At 42.0% G+C, this 22,319-nt stretch overlaps 1 protein-coding gene across 2 annotated transcripts in view; it reads right to left on the reverse strand.

The window, feature by feature from the left end:
* The window catches only part of C8A (complement C8 alpha chain), a 68,225-nt gene that overhangs the window by 29,006 nt on the left and 16,900 nt on the right, over positions 1 to 22,319 (reverse strand). For both annotated transcript variants that reach the window (XM_088022980.1, XM_028106875.2), the window contains exons 3-7: positions 17,897 to 18,041; positions 16,772 to 16,919; positions 12,655 to 12,844; positions 10,172 to 10,372; positions 8,032 to 8,272 (exon numbers count right to left, since the gene is read on the reverse strand). In XM_088022980.1, coding sequence (XP_087879106.1) covers positions 8,032 to 8,272; positions 10,172 to 10,372; positions 12,655 to 12,844; positions 16,772 to 16,919; positions 17,897 to 18,041 — 925 coding nt within the window. The remainder of the gene's footprint in view (positions 1 to 8,031; positions 8,273 to 10,171; positions 10,373 to 12,654; positions 12,845 to 16,771; positions 16,920 to 17,896; positions 18,042 to 22,319) is intronic.

The following is a 22,319-nucleotide window of genomic DNA, read 5'->3' on the forward strand; positions in this document are numbered from 1 at the left end:
AATGTTGGAGGGATAAATACTTGGACAGGATACAAACTCTACACCAGAAGATGTTGATTCAATACTGACTGAATCCCGTTAGTGATTTACTTAAGCTCTTTGGACCTCAGCTTTCTCTCTATAAAATTGGGGAAAATACTGGGTGCCTGGGTGGCTCAGTTGGTTAAGTGACTGCCTTCGGCTCAGGTCATGATCCTGGGGTCCCGGGATAGAGTCCCGCATCAGGCTACCTGCTCAGCGGGGAGTCTGCTTCTCCCTCTCCCACTCCCCCCTCTTGTGCGTGCTCTCTCTCTCATTCTCTCTCTCAAATAAATAAATAAAATCTTTAAAAAAATTGGGGAAAATACTAATACACCTTCTCATAAGGTATTACGAAGATTATCTGGAATATTAGATGTGAATATATTGTACTTTACCAATATTAGGAGTTATTATATGTAAATATATTTTATTAAAACCAGATATTTCAATTAGCTCTAAGTACAGTGAAGTTTAAAAATTAATTCATTTTAGGTGGTAACCAATTAATTATGTGTTGTCCACACAATAAATTATTTCTGACTATAATTAGATGATTATGACAAAGAGAAACCCTGTTACCTTCTGTGCACCCTCGATGAGAGGAACCATGTTGGTATCTAGGCAGTGCTTACCATGTTCGTGTGCTTAATAAATGTTTGTTGAATGAAAAGCTGAAGGAATGAGTAAGTAAAGGAAGGGAAGGGGCAGGGAGGAAGAGCATGTGGAATTATAATTGACATCAACTTTAGTGAGTTTTTATTGTGTTTCTGTGGCTTTTTCTACTCTCTGAGTTAGGTGGTAGACCAGCTCGTCCAGGACCCCTAGCTGGAAGGTGATGATCAGTGACAGGCAGAATGTACTGTGCTCTCGCTGGAAGGGTCTTTCCCAGGGTCACTGTTATCTGGCATCCATCAAGGGGAGGAATGATGGAACACAGGCACTGATTTGGGCAGAGTTGTTAACACTTTGAAAGATAGTGATGAGAATTCAAAGTGACCTTGATGAATGGGAAAAGCAGTCCCTCCAAAACTGGATGAAGTTCCAGGGACAGAAATGAATGACCTTGATCAAAAAAAAAAAAAAAAAAAAATGGGCAGGTGGAGGAGAAGACATAATTGCTGAGGCTCCAAGTCTACAGCAAAAGCATTGGTCACTGCAGGCTGGACACAATGATAATGATTTCCTTTCTATTTGAAGACTGTTTCAGAGCTGACCAATTGCAGTGCCCTATGAGACAGGTTATCTTGTTATCCTCACTTTACAGATGAGAGGGCAGTTAACATTACAGAGTTAATAACTGAAAACCTGGGAATAAAATAAAGCATGTGGTAATAAAAAAACCACCATAGTACAGCAACTACAGGTAACGTTTTCTAACTCTTACTATATGCCAGGCGCTGGGCCACTTGCTCACATAAATAGTTTCATTTCATATTCACAAGAATCCTATGAAGTAGCTACTATCATTGTCTCATTTAGAAGAACAGAAAACTGAGGCATGAGGAGGATAACTAATTTGCCTGAAGGTCACTTGGCTAATAAATGGTGGAGATGAGATTTGAATCCAGGCAAAGGTTCTGATTCAGAACCTTTTCTAGCAATTGATCTTTATTGGGTGCTTGTTAGAGGCTGAGCACTGTACTAAATATTTTCTGTGCATATGTTCACTCATTCCTCACTCATTTACTCTGTGAGATAAATGCCATTAATACTTCCAGTTTAACAGGTTAAGAAATTGAGACTTAAAATGTCTAAATAACCTGCCCTTGATCACACAGCTAGTAAGTGACAGAACCCATGTGTTCAACCACTGGGCTATGCTACTATTATCCTGCATTCAAGGGGGAAAAATATCTAAACACTTACTATGGAAGATGTGGTTAGAATTATTCTCAAACAAACCTTTTTGTTTGGTCTTGAAAAGCTGAGGTTTAGAGAAATTAAGTACCCTGATCAAGGTCATGCAGCTATTAACTGGTGGAACCAAGATGCACACCCACATGTGTCTGACTCCCAAGTTTAGGTTCCTTGTTACCATGACACTAGCATATGTTTTCCTTCTATAGTCCTTGATCACATGACTTTATGACCTACTGACCCCACCTACAACTGGAATCTATAATAGTAACTACTGTTTGGACGGTGTTTTACTGTTACATGCAAACAATGAATCATGGAACACTACATCAAAAACTAATGATGTAATGTATGGTGATTAACATAATAAAATTAAAAAAAGTAGTTTATTGCTCATATATTAGTGATGGGAAAACTGAGATTCAGAGACATAAAGTATTAGCTTTCAGATGGCAGTGCCTACATGAAAAGCAAAGATATCTCTGTTGGAAAAAATATTTTTACTACCACATTGCCTGCTGGCTTTCATGGGGCCAGACAGTGCTGCTGGTTTCCTTCGCAGGCAAAGCATCAATAGATGTCATTTTCCGCAAGGTCTTTGCAGAGTTCTTTCAAATGGCCAAAATCCATATAATCATGGACCTTTAGAGTCTTGAGGACCATTCATTTACTTTCTATTCCATGCATGGTTTCCATCATAGCATCCCTGATAAAGGTATCAATCAGATTTACCTAGATTCTTAGATGCTGATGGGACACTCTATTTTCTGTTATGTTTTGAAAGACAAAGGGCACAGAAGCTGAAACAGATGTGTTAGGACCTATCTCCATTAACCACAAAACAGGAGTCCAGAGCAGACCACTACCATCTTTGTCCCAAAGATATTTATGGAATATCCACTAACCTCTGATACTTTTCTCATTTTACATGTCAACATGGGTGGAGGGAACTGGCAGAGAAAACACAGCATAACCTGGTGAGCAACAGTCAAGGGAGTGGAGCGGAAGGCCCAGTGGGTAGGTACTGAGGACATAATGAGACATATGAGGAGAGAGAGAGGAAGTCAGAATTATTCCCAGATTGTGATTCTGGACAAAGGCAGCTGGGATAAAAGGGAAAGAAGCCTGGACTATAACTCAAAATAACTCATGTATTTTTCATTTACTAATGATAGAGGTTTACAGCCTCATTTCCTTCATCTGTAGAAGTAAGGAAACCTCTCCTCTTGCACAGATCTTTGGAAGATTGAGTAAGAAGATACATAAAACAGCCAAAGGCATGAAAAGATGCTCAACATCACTCATCATCAGGGAAATGCAAATCAAAACCACAGTGAGATATCACTTCACACCTGTTAGGACATCTATTATCAAAAAGATAAGCGACCACAAATGCAGGTGAGGGTGTGGAATGAAGGGAACCCCCGTGTGCTGTTGGTGGGAATGTAAACTCATACAGCCACCACGGAAAACAGAATGGAGGCGCCGCAAGAAATTAAAAATAGAACTACCGATATATCCAGCAATCTGACTTTTGTGAATACATGCAAAGGAAATGAAATCATTATTTAGAAAATATATCTATACTCCCATGTTCACAGCAGCATTATTCAGATTAGCCAAAATATGGAAACAATGTAAGTCAACAGATGAATGGATAAAGAAAATGTGGTACAGATATCCAAAGGAATATTATCCAGCCTTTAAAAAGGAGATCCTGTCATTTGTGACAACATAGATGAACCTGGAAGACATCATGATAAGTGAAATAAGGCAGACAGGGGCGCCTGGGTGGCTCAGTCGTTAAGCATCTGCCTTCAGCTCAGGTCATGATCTCAGGGTCCTGGGATCGAGTCCCACATCGGGCTCCCTGCTAGGCGGGAAGCCTGCTTCTCCCTCTCCCCCTCCCGTTGCTTGTGTTCCTGCTCTCGCTGGATGTCTCTATCAAATAAATAAATAAAATCTTTTGAAAAAAGAAAGAAAGAAGGCAGACATAGACAAATACTGCATGGTGGAGCCAAAAAAAAAAAAAAATCAACATCATAGAAACTGAGAGCAGAAAAGTGATTACCAGAGGTGAGGGTGGGAGAAATAGGAGAAGGTGTTGAAAGGGTACAGATTTTAGTTATAAGATGAATAAGTTCTGATGTATAACATGGGGATTGTAGTTGACAGCACTGTATCATGTAATTGAAACTTGCTAAAAGAATAAAACTTAAATGTTCTCACCAAAACAAGGCAAATAGGCAAAAACAGTATGGAGGTTCCTCAAAAAATAGAGTTATGCCACATGATCCAGCAATTCCACAACTCAGTATCTATACAAAGAAAATGAAAATACTAACTAAAAAAGATAGAGGCACCCTTATGTCTTTTTGATAATAGCCATTCTGACAGCTGTAAGGTGATATCTCATTGTGGTTTTGATTTGCATTTCCCTAATAATTAGTGATGTCAAGCATCTTTTCATGTGCCTGTTGGTCATCTCTACATCTTCTCTAGAAAAATGTCTTCATATTTTCTGCCCACTTTTTAATTGGATTTTTTATTTTCTTGTTCTTAAGTGGCATCAGTTTTTTATATACTTTGGGTATGAACCCCTTATCAGATATATCATTTGCAAATATTTTCTCCCATTTAGTAGGTTACCTTTTCATTTTGTCGATGGTTTCTTCACTGAGATGAAGCTTTATAGGTTGGCCAAGTCCCAATTGTTTTTTGTATTTGTTTCCCTTGCCTTTGGAGGCAGATATGAAAATATTGCCAAGACCAATTGCTAGGAGTCTTATGGTTCAGGGCTTACATTCAAGTCTTTAAACCATTTGAGTTGATTTTTGTATATAGTATAAAACAATGGTCCAGTTTTCCCAACAGTGTTTATTAAAGAGAATTCTCTTTCTCCATTGGTCATTCTTGCCTCTTCTGCTGTAAATTAATTGCCCATATATGTGTGGGTTTATTTCTGGGCTTTCTATTCTGTTCCATTGATCAGTGTGTCTGTTTTTATGCCAATACCGTACTGTTTTTATTACTATAGTTTTGTAATATAGTTTGAAACCAGGGAGTGTGATGTCTCCAGCTTTGTTCTTTCTCAAGAATGTTTTGACTATTCAAGGTCTTCTGTGGTTCTGCACAATTTTTAGAATCATTTGTTCTAGTTCTCTGAAAAATATGTCTTTGGAATTTTGATAGGGATGGCATTGTATCTGTAGGTAGTATGGACATTTTAACAATATTCTTCCAATCCGTGAGCACAGACTATCTTTCCATTTATTTGTATCTTCTTCAATTTCTTTCATCAATGTCCTACCATTTCAGAGACTTTTATAAGACCATACACTGAAAACTGTAAGACATCCTTTTATTTTTGATGTGTGGTTTCATGCTGCCTTTGAGGGAGAAGCATTTTATCTAAAGGATACATGAGAAGAAAACAGCCTTGTGCATCCTCTGGGGTGAACCCAGAGAGGATCTGAGGCAAACCCAAGGACAAAAGATTCTTCCAGAGCAAACCAGCCAGTGTCTTCACTTAAATCGTTCTATACCAAGCCCGTCTCTTTGAGGACATGAACATACACCACACAGGGTCTTTCTTAGGAACAAGCATTTTATAGAATATAAATATTATTATTTGACATGGATCAAAGATACACAGAAAAAGACCGTAACAAAGAGGAAAGAGAGAGAGACAGAGAAAGAAAGGTGCCCAAAGAGGAAGAGAGATGGAGGATGACAGAGACAAAGAAGAAACTAGACAAATATCAAATATGGAGAGAAGGGTGTGCATGATTCTATTTGTCAAAGGGAAAGAAGGTAGATATTTTTGTTCTTTGTAGGTTAATATGTAAATGGAATTCTGATTTATTAGCGGTCTCCAGCAGATGAGGTGATGATTAGCACATTTCCATATTTATAGAAAAGCAACACTAACTTTCCGGATTTATAGAAAATCAGCTCTTCACAAATAGCAAATTGTGCTATTATCGACATATGGTTTTCTATAAACAGAGCTGAGGTAATTATCCCTGGGACAATTTGTTGGTGGGCTCCTTTTGAATATTAACCACATTGGAAGCCCATTTCTGCCTCACAGATTTTAAAGAGGAGGGGCCATGAGACACCCCAGACAATTAATTAGTAATCCAACACCAAAGACAGAGCCCAAATGAAAGGCTCTACCCAGGACCACATGGTGGAGAGACCATAGGTCCAGGGCTCTGACGCCAGCTTCCTGCAGCTCTGGGCAAAGTAATTAACCTCCCTGAGGAGCCTCAGCATTTATGGGCTAAAACTGGGATAATACCAACCTCCAAGTGTTGTCAAGAAAACAAAATGAGAATGTGCGCAACAGCACCTGGAAACTAGTAGGTCCTCAACAAATGTTAACCATGTTTCCTTCCTTACATTTTTGAATGATTCTTTAAAAACCCACTTGAATTAAGGTTTTCAAACTCCTTTTTTATATTGACCTGTCATAAACTGTTTGTTTTGTATCATGACTCCATACGTGTATAACTGGAAAAAATTTCTTGAAGCAATAACTTCTATTCACTACCTGTAGTCCTCTATGATATTCTCTAGTCTCTCCTTTGTTGTTGTTGTTGTTGTTTAAGATGTTGTTTGTGATCCATACATTGATTTTAAAAGACCTACTATTAGGAAGGAAGTACTCTGCTGCAGGAGGGTGGGGACCATATTTCGATTTGCTTACCATTGTATCTCTAGCACAAATACATAATAGAGAGTCAAGAGATATTTGAATTATAAAAGAATGAATACATGGATAGATGGATGAATTAATGAATGACCCTAATCAGGAATCTAAATTAATGCCCCCTTTCAAACTCCATGTCTTGTTTTATACATTCACTATGTACTTAATGCTGTGCTGAGTGCTAAAGAGATAAAGAAGTGTTGGACATAATTCTTGCTTTCAAAGATCTCGCTATCTAGATGAGAAAAATATTACAATTTGGAAAATTATCTTTTGAAGATTAAAGAGTGTGGAATTTACATGAATGTGCTGAAGGAAAGAAACGGACACATGGGTGTAGTCAAGGAAACTTCCTGAAACTGGGAAGTTTAATTTAGCTTTGAAGGATGGTTAGATTTCTCAGCCTTCTACTCACTCATTGACTAGGTCAGTCATTCTCAAACTGTCGTGAGCATCAGAATCACCTGGACGGCTGGTCAAAACACAGACCGCTGGGTCCTCTTACCAGTTTCTGATTTAGTAGGTTTGGGATGGGATCCTGAGAATTTACATTTCTAACAGGTTCCCAGGTGATACTGATGCTGCAGTTAAAATCCACACTTCGAGAATCACTGTTCTAACCATTCTGAGTGAGACCATGAAGGCTCTTGATGCCATGCTAAGGAGTTTAAGCATTCAGGATTTTAGACAAAGAAGTGATATCACTGTATCAGTAAAGCAGAAAGATCATTCTGGGAGCAGTTGTTGAGAATGGGTTGCAGAGGTGAGCCTTCCCCTAGATTTCGGAGCCAACGCAGTGATAAGTGACAGGTGGGAACCCAGCCTACCACTGTAGGAGTGAAGGTGGAGGAGAGGGGTGGAGTGAGGGCCGTTCCAGAGCCAGAACTGAAGGTTCTTTGAGATCTACAGAGTAAAGGAGGAGGAATCTTGGATGACTCCGGGTGTCTAGCATCACAGACTGATTATATGGCAGTTCCATTAACTAAGAATCTATAAGTTTTAACATTTTAAATAACAAAATCCCAAATATTGTTTATTATCAAAGAGGTAACTGTAGTGAAATAGAAAACATAGTTTGGGGGAGCCAGACAAGTCTGAGTTCAAATCCTGTTTGTGATGCTTCCTAGCACATCATTTCACCCTTCTGGACCTCAGTTCCCTGTAAATAATAATACTCTGAACTGCAGTGCTTACTACAACATATTTCTTGGTGCTCCTCCCCCTGTTCCGCCCCCAGTCCATTATCACCTCCACATGTCTCCCCACTCTAATTACAGCACTGCCCTATGCAACCTCCTACACAAGTATTAGGTATGTTACCTTACACGGTTATCCCCCATGAGATCACACGTGGCTCATAGTCAGTGCTCAGAAAACTGCAAACCACATCCTGGCGTATGCATCGGCTACTGTGTGCGTAAAGCTTCTGTCCTACTTACCAAGTGATTCCATTTTTTCTCTGTCAAGCACCAGGATATATTCATAAACGCCACCCATTGATCCAGACGTTATGTAATGAGTGCCATAGTCATTGATGAACTTGGCATACATGCCGTAATTGTACTGCTCTGGGAGCTCCATTAATGATTGCAGCATGCCTTCATCCAGCACAATATTGTCCCTCCTCATCTTAAAATGAGCAGTCTGCACCTTTGTGAAAATTCTCAGGAAGTTATATTTCTGCCAGCAACCACCACCATGGAATAAGGGAAGAGAAGAGAGAGAGTGCACATGTTACTACATGACATAATGCGAAAGGTAGTATTTAGTAGCTGTGGGAAATATATATATATATATTTACATGTAAACACATGAGCATTTGTATTATTCTATTTTACAGGCATAAGTGAAACACCAGTGTGTGCCTGGCTGCCTCTCTCATGCCTGCATCTCTGTTCCCACTGCCCCTGTTCAGGTCCTCTTCTCCTCAACTCTCATCTGGGTTGGTTCCTGCAATGTGCTTCATGGTGCTGCTCACTGTGTTCTGCCCCCAGTCCATTGTCACCTCCACTAATTGCTCTAATAACAACACTCCATGATGCAACCTCCTGTACAGGTATTCGGTATCCACTCACAATTATGCTTAGGAATATTTTTGATGACATGAAATGCCAACCTTACCTACTGATGTAACTTACTGAACAAGTATCTGTAAGAGCCTGTAGTCACTTGCATTATGCCAGGAGCAGAGGACATAATCTTGAATGAGATAGGCCCCTGCCATCATGGAGCTTATGTTCTAGTGGTAATCTTGTACTATTAAGGAAAAAAGGAAAGCAAGCTCCTGAGATAATAAAAAAGAGACAAAACTGGGATAATTTTGGATTGGTTCAAGAGGAATGGGATTGGGGTGCATGGGTGGCTTAGTCTCTTAAGCATTCGACTCTTGGTTTTGGCTCAGGTCATGGTCTCAGGGTTGTGAGATTGAGCCCCACATCGGGCTCCATGCTGGACGTGGAGCCCACTTAGGATTCTCTCTCTTTCCCTCTGCCCCTTCCTTGCTCGGGCTCTCTTGAGCTCTCCCTCTCTCTCAAAAAAAAAAAAAAAAAAAATTAAGAGGAAGAGGATTGTGTATGGGCATTACTTCCAAGTAAACCTTGATCCAAAGTGATAGTGAAATTTTGAAAAGACCATCTGCTTCAAGAAAAGTCCACATGACCATGTAATAGCCAGATCTCAGAACAATTCTTTCCCTTTAGAGCAATAGCTAACTTGATGGCAAATCTCCAGAATGGAAATTTATATTTGTTGAATAAGTTAATTTTCATAACTGTATTTTCATCATCCAGAATAATTTTTGGGGCCCCAGCTAAACCCACAGTGCTGGCATCAATATTGTTGAGGCATTTTGGTAAACTCTGAAACAATTCAGTAAATATTTCTCTGGGCCCCTGGCGATTTCTCCATCTTCATCACTCCCTACGTTCCCTTCCCACCCTGTGCGTCAGCTGGTTGAAGGCCTTGCAGTCCCACCTTAGTGTGAGGCCACCTGTCATCCCCAGGACTTTACATACTGCTGTTTCCCAGGCCTAGAATACCCTTGGCTGACTCCCACCTCCCTTCATCGGGACAACCTGTACTAGTCTTTAGAACACAGTTTAGGTGGATGTCCCTTCCTCAAGGAAGCATTGCCTGGTTGCTCAGGTTAATAGGAAGTTAGTGATGAGTGTTTGATGAATCAATGAATGATTGACAGAGCATACCAGTCCTCCAATCTTTTCCGAAAAGCAAGGCTTGCTTTCAAATTCTTCCCAACCTACAGGGTTTACAGGGCCTGGCTTTCTCTTTAAGACATTACTATTCTAAGTATTTCCCTGTTTGCTCCAGGTAACCATGAAAAAGAATGGGGTGAGGCGATAAGAGTTCTACTATTATCATTCAATTTTACTCCCTTTGTGATGATTCTGTGTGCAAAAGCGTAATAAGAAAAACAAACATGATTACCACTGATCAGACATTTCCAATTACACAAGCAAATGCAGGTTCAATTACTACTGTACTTTTTAATGCAATTAAGGTAATGTATGTTCAGTTTAAGATTATGGAATACTGTTTGACACAGGCATTATGCTTTAATACCTTCTTATTATACTTGTTTAACTCATTCAAGAACGAAGAGTCTCGTGACCCAGATACACCCACGTCCAGTGTTACAGGGCTGCTTATGGGGCCCACACCAACAGTTACTCCGGCTGACACAGACTTGTCATTTTTTACTTTAGAAAGAAGGTCACGTGCATCATCGTACAACTCTGAGGAGAGTCTAGTATCTGCCAGGGCCTGAAAAGAAGCAAACAGATGTTAGCTTTGTGCACACAGAGTTATATTCCAATTTGTGCTTAATATTTAAATCTTTGCTCTGTAAAATATCACAAAGCAGATTCTTATCAATAATTATTTTAAAAGGCTACTCCAGGCATCAGGTTGATGCTCACTCACTAAAATACCGAAAATACAGCAGTTAGTTTAGTTGTTGCTTAATGGCAGTGCTAAAATATTTATTTAAATACACACACACTCATGAATCTGATAAAATGCTGTATTGTTCCGAGTACAGATTTTTTTTCCAGCTGACTTATCCTTCCTGTAGAGAAGGTCACCCTTCTCTGCAATGGAGACATCCAGAAAGCCACGCCTGGGTGTGGATCTGGGAGGAAAGGGGCAAGGAAGCCGAAGAGGTAGTGGGAGCTCTAGGCAGAGGTATGCTCTCGTGCTGCCCACAAATGCAGGGTTATTTCATTCCAGGCACATGGTAGCGTTGCATGTCTCTGCCAGCTTGAATGGAGGCGTGGTCTTGTGCCTGGTCTGAGCTGAGAGAACAAGGCTTAAGAGCACACGAGTGGTTCACTCGGCAATCACGAGAGCATGTGTTGAGATGGAGACTCCATTCGTTTGGGTCCCAAGTGTCTGTGATGATGAGTGCTCCTTCCACCTTGGGATGGATGCATAGCTTAGGGCATTGTTGCTTTAAAGTACTGAGATTTCATAATCCTTTGTTGCCACAGCATAGCCTAGTCTATCTTGCTGGACACGTAAGCGCCAGACCATCCTCAAGGTTAGGGAAATGGCATTGTCTGTGTCTTCCAGCTCGGCTTACCAGAGGCTGATAGCAGCGGTGGAAGCTGGGCGGGGAGAGGGGGGGAAACCATAAGCCTGGCCTTGTCCTATTGTCAGTATTTTTCTCTTGAGAAAGTTGAGGGAGGGGGGATGTGACTAATAATTGTTCAGAATCCTTGGATCCTGCCATCTGTCTGTAAAGATAGAATGCATATGGCTATATGGATATAATGTGTGTAATTGTTTTCCCTTCTAAAGGACATAGAGCCGGGGCTCCATTGAGCTAGATCTGGATTTGAATCTTGTCTCTGCCACCTACTGCAGTAGACCTTTGGGCCTGACACTTTATCCCTCTGAGTCTCTCGGTCTTTTTCCTATCTAAAATGGGGCAGTGATAATATCTACCTCATTGTGTTGTTGTGAGGATCAAATGAGAGGATTTGTGTAGAAGTATGCAATCTGGTGCACGGTGAGCATCTGGTGAAGCTGTCAGTGTGGACATCTCACCCAGAGTGGGGGAGGGTCACAGAAAGGAGTGGTCGGGAGGAGGCTCTGGAGCTGGTCATGAGCCATGGGAGGCTCCGAGTGCCCAGGAGAGCACAGAATTTTAGAGATGGAGAGAATTTAGGGATCCACAGCATTTTGCAAGCGCTTCTCAACAGCAGAACCCTTTCTGTAAACAAAATCCCGTATGGAAAACCAAGATAGGAAGGTTATCAGAGAAAAGACAAATAAGGAAAGTCATCAGAGAAAAGACAAACACCATGTGATTTCGCTCATAATGTGGAATTTAAGAAACAAAACAAATGCACAGAGGAAGAAAGAGACAAACCAAAAAAGATTCTTAAATACGGAGAACAAGCAGGTGGTTGCCAGAGGGGGCGGGGGAGGATGGGTGAAACAGGCGATGAGAGTTAAGAGGACACTTACGATGCACGCGGGGTGTTGTGCGGAGGTGTTTTGTGCACCTGAAACTAATGTAACACTGCGCCAACTATACTGGAACTTTGAAACACAGCAAGAAAGGAGATGATCAGTAGGCAGCTGCTCTCGGTGAAACAGGGGCCTTGGGCTCAGAAAACTGCCCAGCTACCTCCTCTCCTAACCCCCAATTTACATGCTGGGAAGCTGGGCCCAGGGAGGGGCAGGGAGCTGCTCAAGGTCTCAAATACTTATAGTCTAACTCAGCACGACTTGAACTAGGTCTTCTGACTAGCAGCCCAGAGAACTGGACCTCGAATCCGTTTTCATTGATTATGGAATGGAGCCAAGATGTGGCAGGTGGATGGTCACACTCTGTTGGCCTCTCGTTGGCCCTGCCCTTGCCTGTCAGTGCCCTTCAGCACCGAGCATGTATAGGGGCAGATGTAAAGGGACCTTCAGCCACCAGCAAGCCCTCCAGGAAATAGAATCTTCCAAAGCTAGGAGTCCATCTCCAGGAACAGGCCTCTCTCCCTCCCCACCCCCACCCTACAGTGGCCTGTGAGCACCCTGTGCAGACTTACCTCAAAGTGGTACTTGAGGAAGTTGTAGGGTTTCCGGAAGTACTTCTCATCCTCTCCGTGGTAGAGATGCTCACAGGAGGGGTCATAGCGAAGCTCCCTCCATTCCCCATTGTATACCATCTCACACTGGCCCCCATAATACCTGGCATCGTACACACTCTGAGTTTCTTCCTGGGTCAGGATATTGTACCTAAATCAAAAAGGCAGGCACCTTCTGGGAGAGAGCACTGGAAAGGCAAAAATAGCATCCTCTGGAAGACGTTATTGTTGGGCCGAGCAGCAGCTTCTAGAACTATGTTCTGTGAACCTCTAGGGTTCCTCAAAGTACCTGAAACTCCACTTTGGATAACACTGGAAACCTGAGTGGGCTCAGCCAGGCCCCCAGGTTCCCCTTGACAGCTCCATCAGCACCTAGAACGGTGCTTCCATAGAGAAGGCACTCCTTAAAATTTGTTGTGTGAGTTACAAAGAATATGCACAATTATCAAAACTCCAAGCACAGAGCCCATTTCCCAGCTCTGCCACACCTAGCTGTGTGACCTTGGGGAAATCATTTAACTTCTCTGTGCCTCAGTTTAGTCATTTGTAAAAAGCAGTTAATACTACTGCCCTCAGAGAGCGAAATGCCTTACAACATGGAAAGGAACCAGAAAGTACTTAGCATATATTAAGTACTGAATAAACATTACTGTTGTTGTTTTTGTTTGTACTGTTTCAGAAAAAGGCTCTGCGGGTAAAAAATAGATTGGACATATTGACTCTCAGTGCTAAGCTGAGACTCTAATCCTCAGAAAGGCCATTATCTCCAAGGAGGCATGGAATGTCAGAGGGTGCAATTTGGAAATCATGGAGACTCCTGTTTAATTTCTAGCTCTGTCACGTACTAGCTGTGTGAATCTGGACATATTCTAGATGCGTTCTGAAGCTCGTTTTCCTCATTTGAAGAATGGACATAATAAAACTACTTCTCATGGTTTTTGTGACATCTAAATGAGAGTATTAAAGTAAAATGGAAGTAAAGTTGTAGCACATATTAGGCACTCCAAAAATGATACCTCCTCTCCTCTAGCCCAGTACCCTTCCAGAAATACTTTCCCTTGCTTCCCCCTCTGGGGCATTTCTCATCTATCTGCCCAGGAACTGCATTTTAGGCTATAGATGGGTGAACTATACTTAAGCACAGTGTTACACAGGTGAAATACAGCTTTAATTTTCTAAAAAAGAGAAGGTTAAATAAAAGCATTTTGATTTGGCTAAGAGATCCAAGGACTAACAATCAAAGGCTCTTATGGTATAGATAATAAAATGATTGCTTGTCTCTGCCTCTCAAACTCCTATTCAGCCTTTAAAACCCAACTCAGACATTGCCCCCTCTATCTGACCTTCTTTGATTATCCTGGACAGATAGTTGTTCCTTCCTCTGTATTCACATGGCATTCAGTGATTACCCTTGGCATAGCATTTGTCATATTCGCTCATTCCCTCCATGAAAAGGCACAAAGGCAGAAGATGAGCAGGGGGTTAACTATGAATAAAACCTGCCTTGAAGGAATAAATGGATAATTATAGAGTACCTGGCATATAGTAGAAATTCAAGGTATGTTACCTTCCTTCTTCACCTCTTCTCTCCGTCTCTTTCTTCATATTAATGGAAGTGATGTAGTAATAGCTATCGTGAATTGAATACACACTCTACCAGACATTTAGCATACATTAACTTTCAACCCCATGACAATCTTGCAAGTGCAGAAATTGAAGCTCAGAAAAATTAGGTAATTTGCCTATAGTCACAGCTAAGTTTTTTTGACACCAAAATCTGGGTTCCTTCCCTTTACTTTGCCCCTTACCTTTCTGTCTTTTTGCCCATTGAACATGTTTCTGCCTTTGGCTTATCAATATAGGCTCTCTGGTGGGCCAGACAAAAACTCAAAGGAATAATTAGTTCTAAGATTATACTGTAACCTCTAAGCATAAAAGGTTACTAAGCCTATGTATCTTTAGAAAAGCTGATTGCAGAAGGCCCAGTGAAAGTGAAAAGATATAGAGAAATTCCACTTTTTGGAAATCTATGCAGAAATACATGTACAAAGATAATGTGCAAGGATGTTCGTTGTAGCATTGTTTATAAAAGGAAAAAATGGGAACAATCTAATTATCTTTCAATAGGAAGTAGTCAAATAAATTTTCATGTAGTTATACTATGGGAGAAGAGTCAGCAACATTTTTTTTTATAAAGGGCCAGATATTAAATATGTTAGGCTTTACAGGCCATAGGTATTTGTTGCAAATACTCAACTCCCATCACTGCGGGGTGAAAGCTGCATCCCAATAAAACTTTAATTACAAAAACAGGCAACAGACTGAATTTGACCTTTAGGCCATAGTTTGCTGACCCCTGTTATAGAACACCATGTTGCTTAGAAAAAGAATAGAAAATATGGGGGGAAATCTTCAAAATATATTATTAAGTAAAAAAAAAAAGCAAGTTAGACACAATATGTGTAGTACAATCACATTTATGTAAAATATACTTATATCTGTCATGCACAACACATATAGGCATATCTTCCATACAGTGTATATTGTCAGTGCATTGTTTACATGATCTGAAAGTCCTACACCAAACTGTTGACAGGGGTCAGTTCCAGGGAGGGAAGTGAGAGGGGGTGACTGGGTAGAGTGCAGGTTGAGGAGGGCGAAGGAAGACTTTTGGTTTTTACCTCAAACAGGTATTACTTCTATAGCAATAAATAAAAATTTAAAAACTAGAACATGCTTAAATTAAAAAAAAAAAAAAGACACCAGGAAAAAGACTTCTGAGATCTTGAGCAGAATGAAAAACCATCGAAGTGTCAGCTATTGGGAGTGGAGGTGGGGCCAACCTGCTGTCCAGTTTGGTCAAAGCACACTCAGGAAATATATTTAAATGCTCCTTTGAATCACATGAGAGCAAGGTCATGGTCTGTGATCTTTTTGCCAGTAAGGAGGAAATTCTTTTTCTCAAGTTAACACCTCACTATTTCATGCTTCTACTCTGTTTATCCCACAGTCACTTTCAAAGTAAAAAAAATCCCCTTTTATTAGTATTAGGGGCTGAATTGTGTCCCCCTAAACATTTAGATGTTGAAGTCCTGGACCCCAAAACCTCAGAATTTGACTGTATTTTGGTGAGAGGGTCTTTATGTGGGTAATTGAGTTAAAATGGGGCCATTAGAGTGGGCCCTAACCCAATATGACTGGTGTCCTCATAAGAAGAGATTAGGGGTGCCTGGTTGGCTCAGTGAGTTAAGCAGCTGACTCTGGATTTTGGTTGAGGTCATGATCTTGGGGTCCTGGGATTGAGCCCCCATGTTGGGCTCCACCCTCAACAGGGAGTCTGCTTAAGGATTCTCCATCTTCTTCTGCCCTCTCTGTGCTCACACGCTCGCTCGCTCGCTCGCTCTCTAAAATAAAAAATCCTTAAGAAGAAGAAGAAGAAGAAGAGGAGGAGGAGGGGTGCATGGGTGGTTTATTTGGTTAAGCATCCCCCTGCGCTCTCTCTCTCTAAAATAAATCAATCTTGAAGGAGGAGGAGGAGGAGGAAAAGGGTGCTTGGGTGGCTCAGTCGGTTAAGCATCTGACTCTTGATTTCAGCTCAGGTCTTGATTTCAGGGTCATTATGAGAAGGAGCCCCACACGGGGCTCCGTGCTCAGAGAGGAATATGCTTGAGACTCTCTCTCTCTCTCCCTCTGCTCCTCCCCCTGCTCTCTCTTGCTCTCTCCCTCTCAAATAAATAAAATCTTTAAAAAATGTAAAATGATTAGGACCCAGACACACACAGAAGGAAGGCCATTGACAAGCCAAGGAGAATGGCCTCTGAAGAAGCCAACCCCACCAACACCTTGACCTCAGACTTCCAGCCTCTAGAACTATGAGAAATAAATGTCTGTTGCTTATAAGCCACCCAGTGTGTGGCATTTTGTCATAGTAGCCTGAGTGGACCAATATGCCACCTCAGGGAGACAGAGCTGCCTCACTGGACGCACTGCACAAAGACCCGCTTCTGTCCTCAAAATAATACTCGTGATTGAAGAGCAACCATTCCCTGCTCCCAAACAGCCCGAGGGCAGGACTCACCCCAAGGCTGCATTCTCTGACCCTGGAATGGGGTCATATTGTCTGCAGTCATCTTCAGGGACCCTGACATCTTCACAGTCATCCTCGTCAGAGCCATCAAGACAATCCCTCTCTCCGTTACACACAAGGTGGCGTTTCAGGCAGCGACCTGAGAGAGAAGAGGCTGTGGATGCTTCTAGAGCCTCCCAGGCTCCACCCTCTCCCCGTGACCTGCATCCAGAGTCGCTCAATCCATCCCACTTCTGAAACAGCCCCTCACCCCTCTCCATGATCATCTCTCCATCCTCATTGCCTCTGCCCTCCTTCCAGCCTTTCTGTCTCCCATCTGGAGCCCCACCCCCAGCTCAGGCCCTGCAGTAGGCTCCCCTCTCAAATTCCTCCACGTGGCAGCTCCTGCGATCTTTCTAAATGTCAGCTTTGCCACGTCATCCCCCTGCCCTATATCATTCTGTGGCTCCCATTCCCATTCTTCCAAACGCCACAGTCTGGTCCCCAGTACTCTACTGGACCCATCCCCTGCCTCTCTTCCCAACACTTATTGCCAGTTCCTAAGTCCCTGTGTGTGTTTGCACATCCTTTCTCCTAGCAAATTCATTGCTACTTTCTAAGTCTCCGCTCAAGTGCCACCTTAAAACCTGTTCTGACTCCCCAACACAGATTTGGGCATCCCCTGCTAGAGAGGGCCATTGGACCGTGGGCCTATGCCCATTACACTGGCTGTCACACGGTATGGCCACCGACTCCTCATAGGTCTCTCTCCCAAAGAGACAAGAAGTACCTCGAGGTCAGGCACTTTATCTTTTCATCTCGGGGTCACCAGCAGGTAGCACACTGCTCAGCAGGTAGCACATACATGCCCAGCTGGTGTTTTTTCAGTGAATGGATGAATGAGTGAATTGGACCTTTTCTAAACGAATCAACAGATATTCCTTCAAACTCACATCAAAATTACTTGGGCTACTGGGTTGGCTTAAAATGCAGGCTCCTGAGCCCCATCCCAAACTTACAGAAGGACAACTTCTGGGGAAGGGCTGAGGAGTCAGCACTTTAACAAGCTCCTGGGTGACTGTTTTACACATTCAGTCTGCCAGGGTGCAGCTGTTATCCCGCTGGAATGCTACTCACCTGTCTCCTTACACTGGAAATCCTGTCCACACTGTGCTTGCCTTAGACAAGCTGTGGGACTGCGACAGCTGGCTTGATCCCAGACATCGCCACTGCACATGGTTCCCCCAAACTTGTTTGGCTGCAGGAGGTTCCGGTATCGGTACTAAATTGGATTTTGAACCAGACACGTTCATTGTCTATCAATCAAACAAGATTTGTACAGGCAGGTCTCAGCTCAACATAAGGACTAACTGTCTAATGATTGAGAGCTGCCTAAAAAGCTGTCTTTTGAGGGGATAAGTGTTCCTCAATTGTGGTGTTCAGCCAGAGGTGGCACAGTCACCAGCAGGAATATTGAATAGGGCCTCCAAAGATCAAATGAAAGACCTTGCTTGAAGGACCTTCTCCCCCCGACCTTCAACCAGTTAGTACCCGTTCATCTTTCACGATTCATAATGCACCTCCTCTACATATTCTAGAGTTCCCTGTGCCTCCTTCTCTCCTCTCACTTGTCATATAAGGTTGTGATCCCTGGTCTACTTATTTATGTACCTTCCTCAGTAGTTAAAGAACAGTTTGCATATGGGGGAGGAGTGGCGAAAGGGTGACATGTCTTATTTGGCTTCATACATTTGACACCTGATCTATGGTCTATGCAGGAGGCACTTTTATAAGATGTTTGTTGCTTTCCCTCTGTACCATTTCTTCTGGTCATGTCATCCTCTCTTTCCTTGGGACATATCTCTATGGTTCAGGTGAGGATGATCCCACCCCCCAAGTCATGGGAATGGGTGGATATGAACTAGGCCGGGCCAACCAGGGCACCATATCTGCCACGTTGCAATGATTGGTTTAGGGATTGGTTCATGACTCAACCTTAGGGCAATCATTATTCTCTCTGAAGATTTCTTTCAGAACTATTGGAAAAGACATTTTTTTCTGCTGAAGTTGCTGGGAACTGTGGGCATCAAGTGGATCTCTATGTAGAAAGAGCCCATCCAAGAGCTAGAGATGTCGTCCGAGTCCCTGGGTCCAGCTTTGACTGCACATGAACAAATACTTGTTCAAAGAAGGACAAAAGGAATAAAAATGCATACCAGTCTTGGAGCTCTATGGTTTCACGATACTGCTTTCTATATGGTATACCGCTTCGGGCACTAATGTAGAAGGAAGAAGCTGAACACTAGGCTATTCAGAGAAATAGGTTCTGTTCCCACCTTCAAGAAGCTTAGAGTCTACTTGAGGAGATAAAATAGATAATAATAGGAAACGTATGGAGAGCTCCATGCAGAGTGTGCAAGAGGGAATTTGCAGCGCCATATTTTCTGCTGCCTCTTGCTTTGGATCAGCCCACAAGCTCCTCCTTTAAGATTGTTCATAATGAAGTAGGCAAGCAATGGTTTGAGCAATAAGGAAAATGAGTTCTTAGCCTAACTCTCATTTCTTTTCTTTTCTTTCTTTGTATAGTTGGTGCACAATAGTACATTAATTTCAGTTGTACAACAGAATGATTCAACTTCTCTATGTTATAATATGTTCACGAGCATAGCTCCCATCTATCACCATACAGTGCTGTTACAGTACCAATGACTGCATCCCTGTGCTGTACTTTCCATCCCTGTGGTCTACTTATTCCATAACTGGAAGCCTGTATATCCCATTCCCCTTACCCATTTTACCCATCTCCCCCACCCCCGCCTCTCTGGCAACTATCAATTTGTTCTCTGTATTTATAGGTCTGGTGCTTTTTGTTTGTTTGTTTGTTTATTCCTGAATCTATTTCTTACTTGCTGTATAAAGTATCAGTGCCTGGTACTTCATGCCTTAGTTTCCAAATCTGTTAAAATGAGGTGGTCAACCGAGCTGACCTCAGTAATTGGCAGTTACTAATGATTCTTTCACCTGTGTCCTGTAGGTGCAAGAGCATGAGCATGAGAATTTAGACCGACTGGGTTCAGATCCCAGAGTCACTTACCAACTCACCATGAGCAAGCCACTTACGTTTTCTGAGTTCCTGTTTTCTAATATATAAAATGGTTGTGATGACCCCTCACTTTGAAAGGGTTTTGTGAGAACTGAGTGGGAGAATGTGTGGGGAAAGCACCCAGCCCTGTGTCTGGCATATTATTGGTGCTCAGTGAACAGAAGTGGTGTCCCCATAATTATCAGTGGAGTCTTCTCCAGCTGATTCCAGTGGGTGCGTGTAGAGCAATGCAGCTTCGCCCTCTCTCTCTTCTGGCCTACTTCTGCCTCCATAACTGCTCATTAGTAAAGAGACAGAGAGGTCTGCAAAAAAAGGTGAAGAGCAAGCCTGTCCATTTGCCTTTCCTGCCTTCCAGTTAATAAGATTGTAAAGTCAATGGGAAGAGATTATAATTAACGATCAATACAGGAATATTAGGATATTTTCACTCTTTCCACATCTTGCCAAGATGCAGCACATGAAGAAGTGCTCAGCACACCAGCGTAAAGCCAAGTCTTCTCACTCTTCTTAATGTTCACCAGAGTTTTAAGACCTGCAGTTACCAATATGATGGTGATGGTAGCTACCATTTATTGAGTGCTTGCTAATGGCTGGACACTTCACATTCTTTATCTCATTTAATCCTCACAAGTTGAGAAGGTTAAGTACTATTCTGAATCCCATTTTAAGCTGGGTTGGAATGCCAGTTCTGCTGCTTACAGTCTGTGTGTCACTGAGTAAATTACTTAACGTTCTTGTGGTTTCTATATTGGAATGCTGGTGCAGACACGAGGTTCATTCCCACCAACTCCCCATTTTCTGGGTTGTTATCAAATAATGAAGACATTGCACTGCAGAGAGGTTGGTGCACATGTTCCGGTAGGGACTTCTCTGTGCTGGCGCCTCTGTTGGTATCATTAAGACATAATTTTCTTTTCTAGCTAGTCGATAATGTTTCTTTCCAGAAATGCACATCTTTGGGTGATTTTGAGAGGGGGGAAAAAACATATTAATAAGAAGAAATTAGGGGTGGTCTTTCACTTAAGTAATTAACAGAATTTAATGATTTTAAGGATCACGTGTGTTTTTGAGTCATGAAGGAAGTAATTCAATTCCGATTTAAATAGTAAACCATTCACCTGTGCCATCTGCTATCTAAACTGTAACACGTGAGAAAAAAATATATAGTTTTGGATGTATAATAAATTAAATGATGGCCATGCAAAGAAATCAAGTCCTAGTCCTTGAAAGTTGTAAATGTTACCTTATTTGGAAAAAGGGTCTTTGCCGATATTATTAAGGTTTTTGAAATGAAGAGATTACACTGGATTATCTGGGTAGGCCCTAAACGTCATCACAGTGTCCCTATAAGGGGAAGGCAGAGGGAGGTTTAACACAGACACACAAAGGAGACACACAGAAGAGGAGGGGGTAATGTGGCCGCAGAGGCAGAGATGGGAGCACAGAGACTGGCCATAAGTCAAGGATTGCCGATGGTCACCGGAAGCCAGAAGATGCAAAGAACAGATTCTTCCCTAGAGCCTCCAGAGGGAGCGTGGCCCTGACAAACTTCTGCCCTCCGAATTGTGAGAGAATACATTTCTGTTGTTTTAAGCAACCCAGTTTGTGACAATTTGTTACAGCAGATTCAGAAAACTACCATAGGATATCAAAGCAAGAAGAGATTTTGGGAGCTAGATATTTTTGCACAGTGCAGTCTAGGATTCTTTGGCATATCTCAGAAACAGGGGAGGCAGAATAAATAATTTCAGGCTTAGAAGCTGAATAAACTAGGTCCAAATTGTGTTTCCATCTGTAATGATTTTGAATTCCATTTGATTTTGAACAACTCATCAAACATTTACAGAGTAGCCCAGCATCTGAGGAGTGGGTCTGGAGGCAGGAGAACCACCAGCATGTTCGGCTCTGTAGAAGCTCAGGTGAGGGAAGAGCAGGTCTTGCTTCAGGCAGTGGGAGTTGGAAGGAGAGAAGGTCACAGATAGTAATTATAAAAACAGCTAAGATTTATTGAACATTTATTGTATGCCAGGTGCCATGAAAACACTCTGCATACCTTACTCATTTAATGCTCATAATAACTCTATGCTATAAGTACTATTATTTCCATTTATAGATGAGGAATCAGAGGCATAGAGAGGATAAACTATATGCCCAAAGTAACACAGCAAATAGGGTGCAAAGCCAGAATCTAAACTGAAGAATCAGAGCTTAAACGCCTAGACTTGACAGTAATGTGCCAATATACATGGTCTAGGCAGTGGTCTACCAACTGGGAGAGGTGGGAGCCTGGAGCCATCCCACCCTGGGTGCATCCAGTAAAGTCATGTGTTTTCTGTAGAGATTTTAAAATAGTAATAAAACAGAAGTTATTCTGCCTTTTATCATCACCATGAGCCAGTGATCCTGAACAAGATCAGGATTTTAATACTCCTCTCTAGCAGAGCAGAGTGCTCCCAA

Source organism: Eumetopias jubatus, unplaced genomic scaffold (genome assembly GCF_037043125.1).
Source record: "Eumetopias jubatus isolate StellerSeaLion01/CBP00866 unplaced genomic scaffold, mEumJub1_p1.0 scaffold_4, whole genome shotgun sequence".
Taxonomy (NCBI): domain Eukaryota; kingdom Metazoa; phylum Chordata; class Mammalia; order Carnivora; family Otariidae; genus Eumetopias; species Eumetopias jubatus.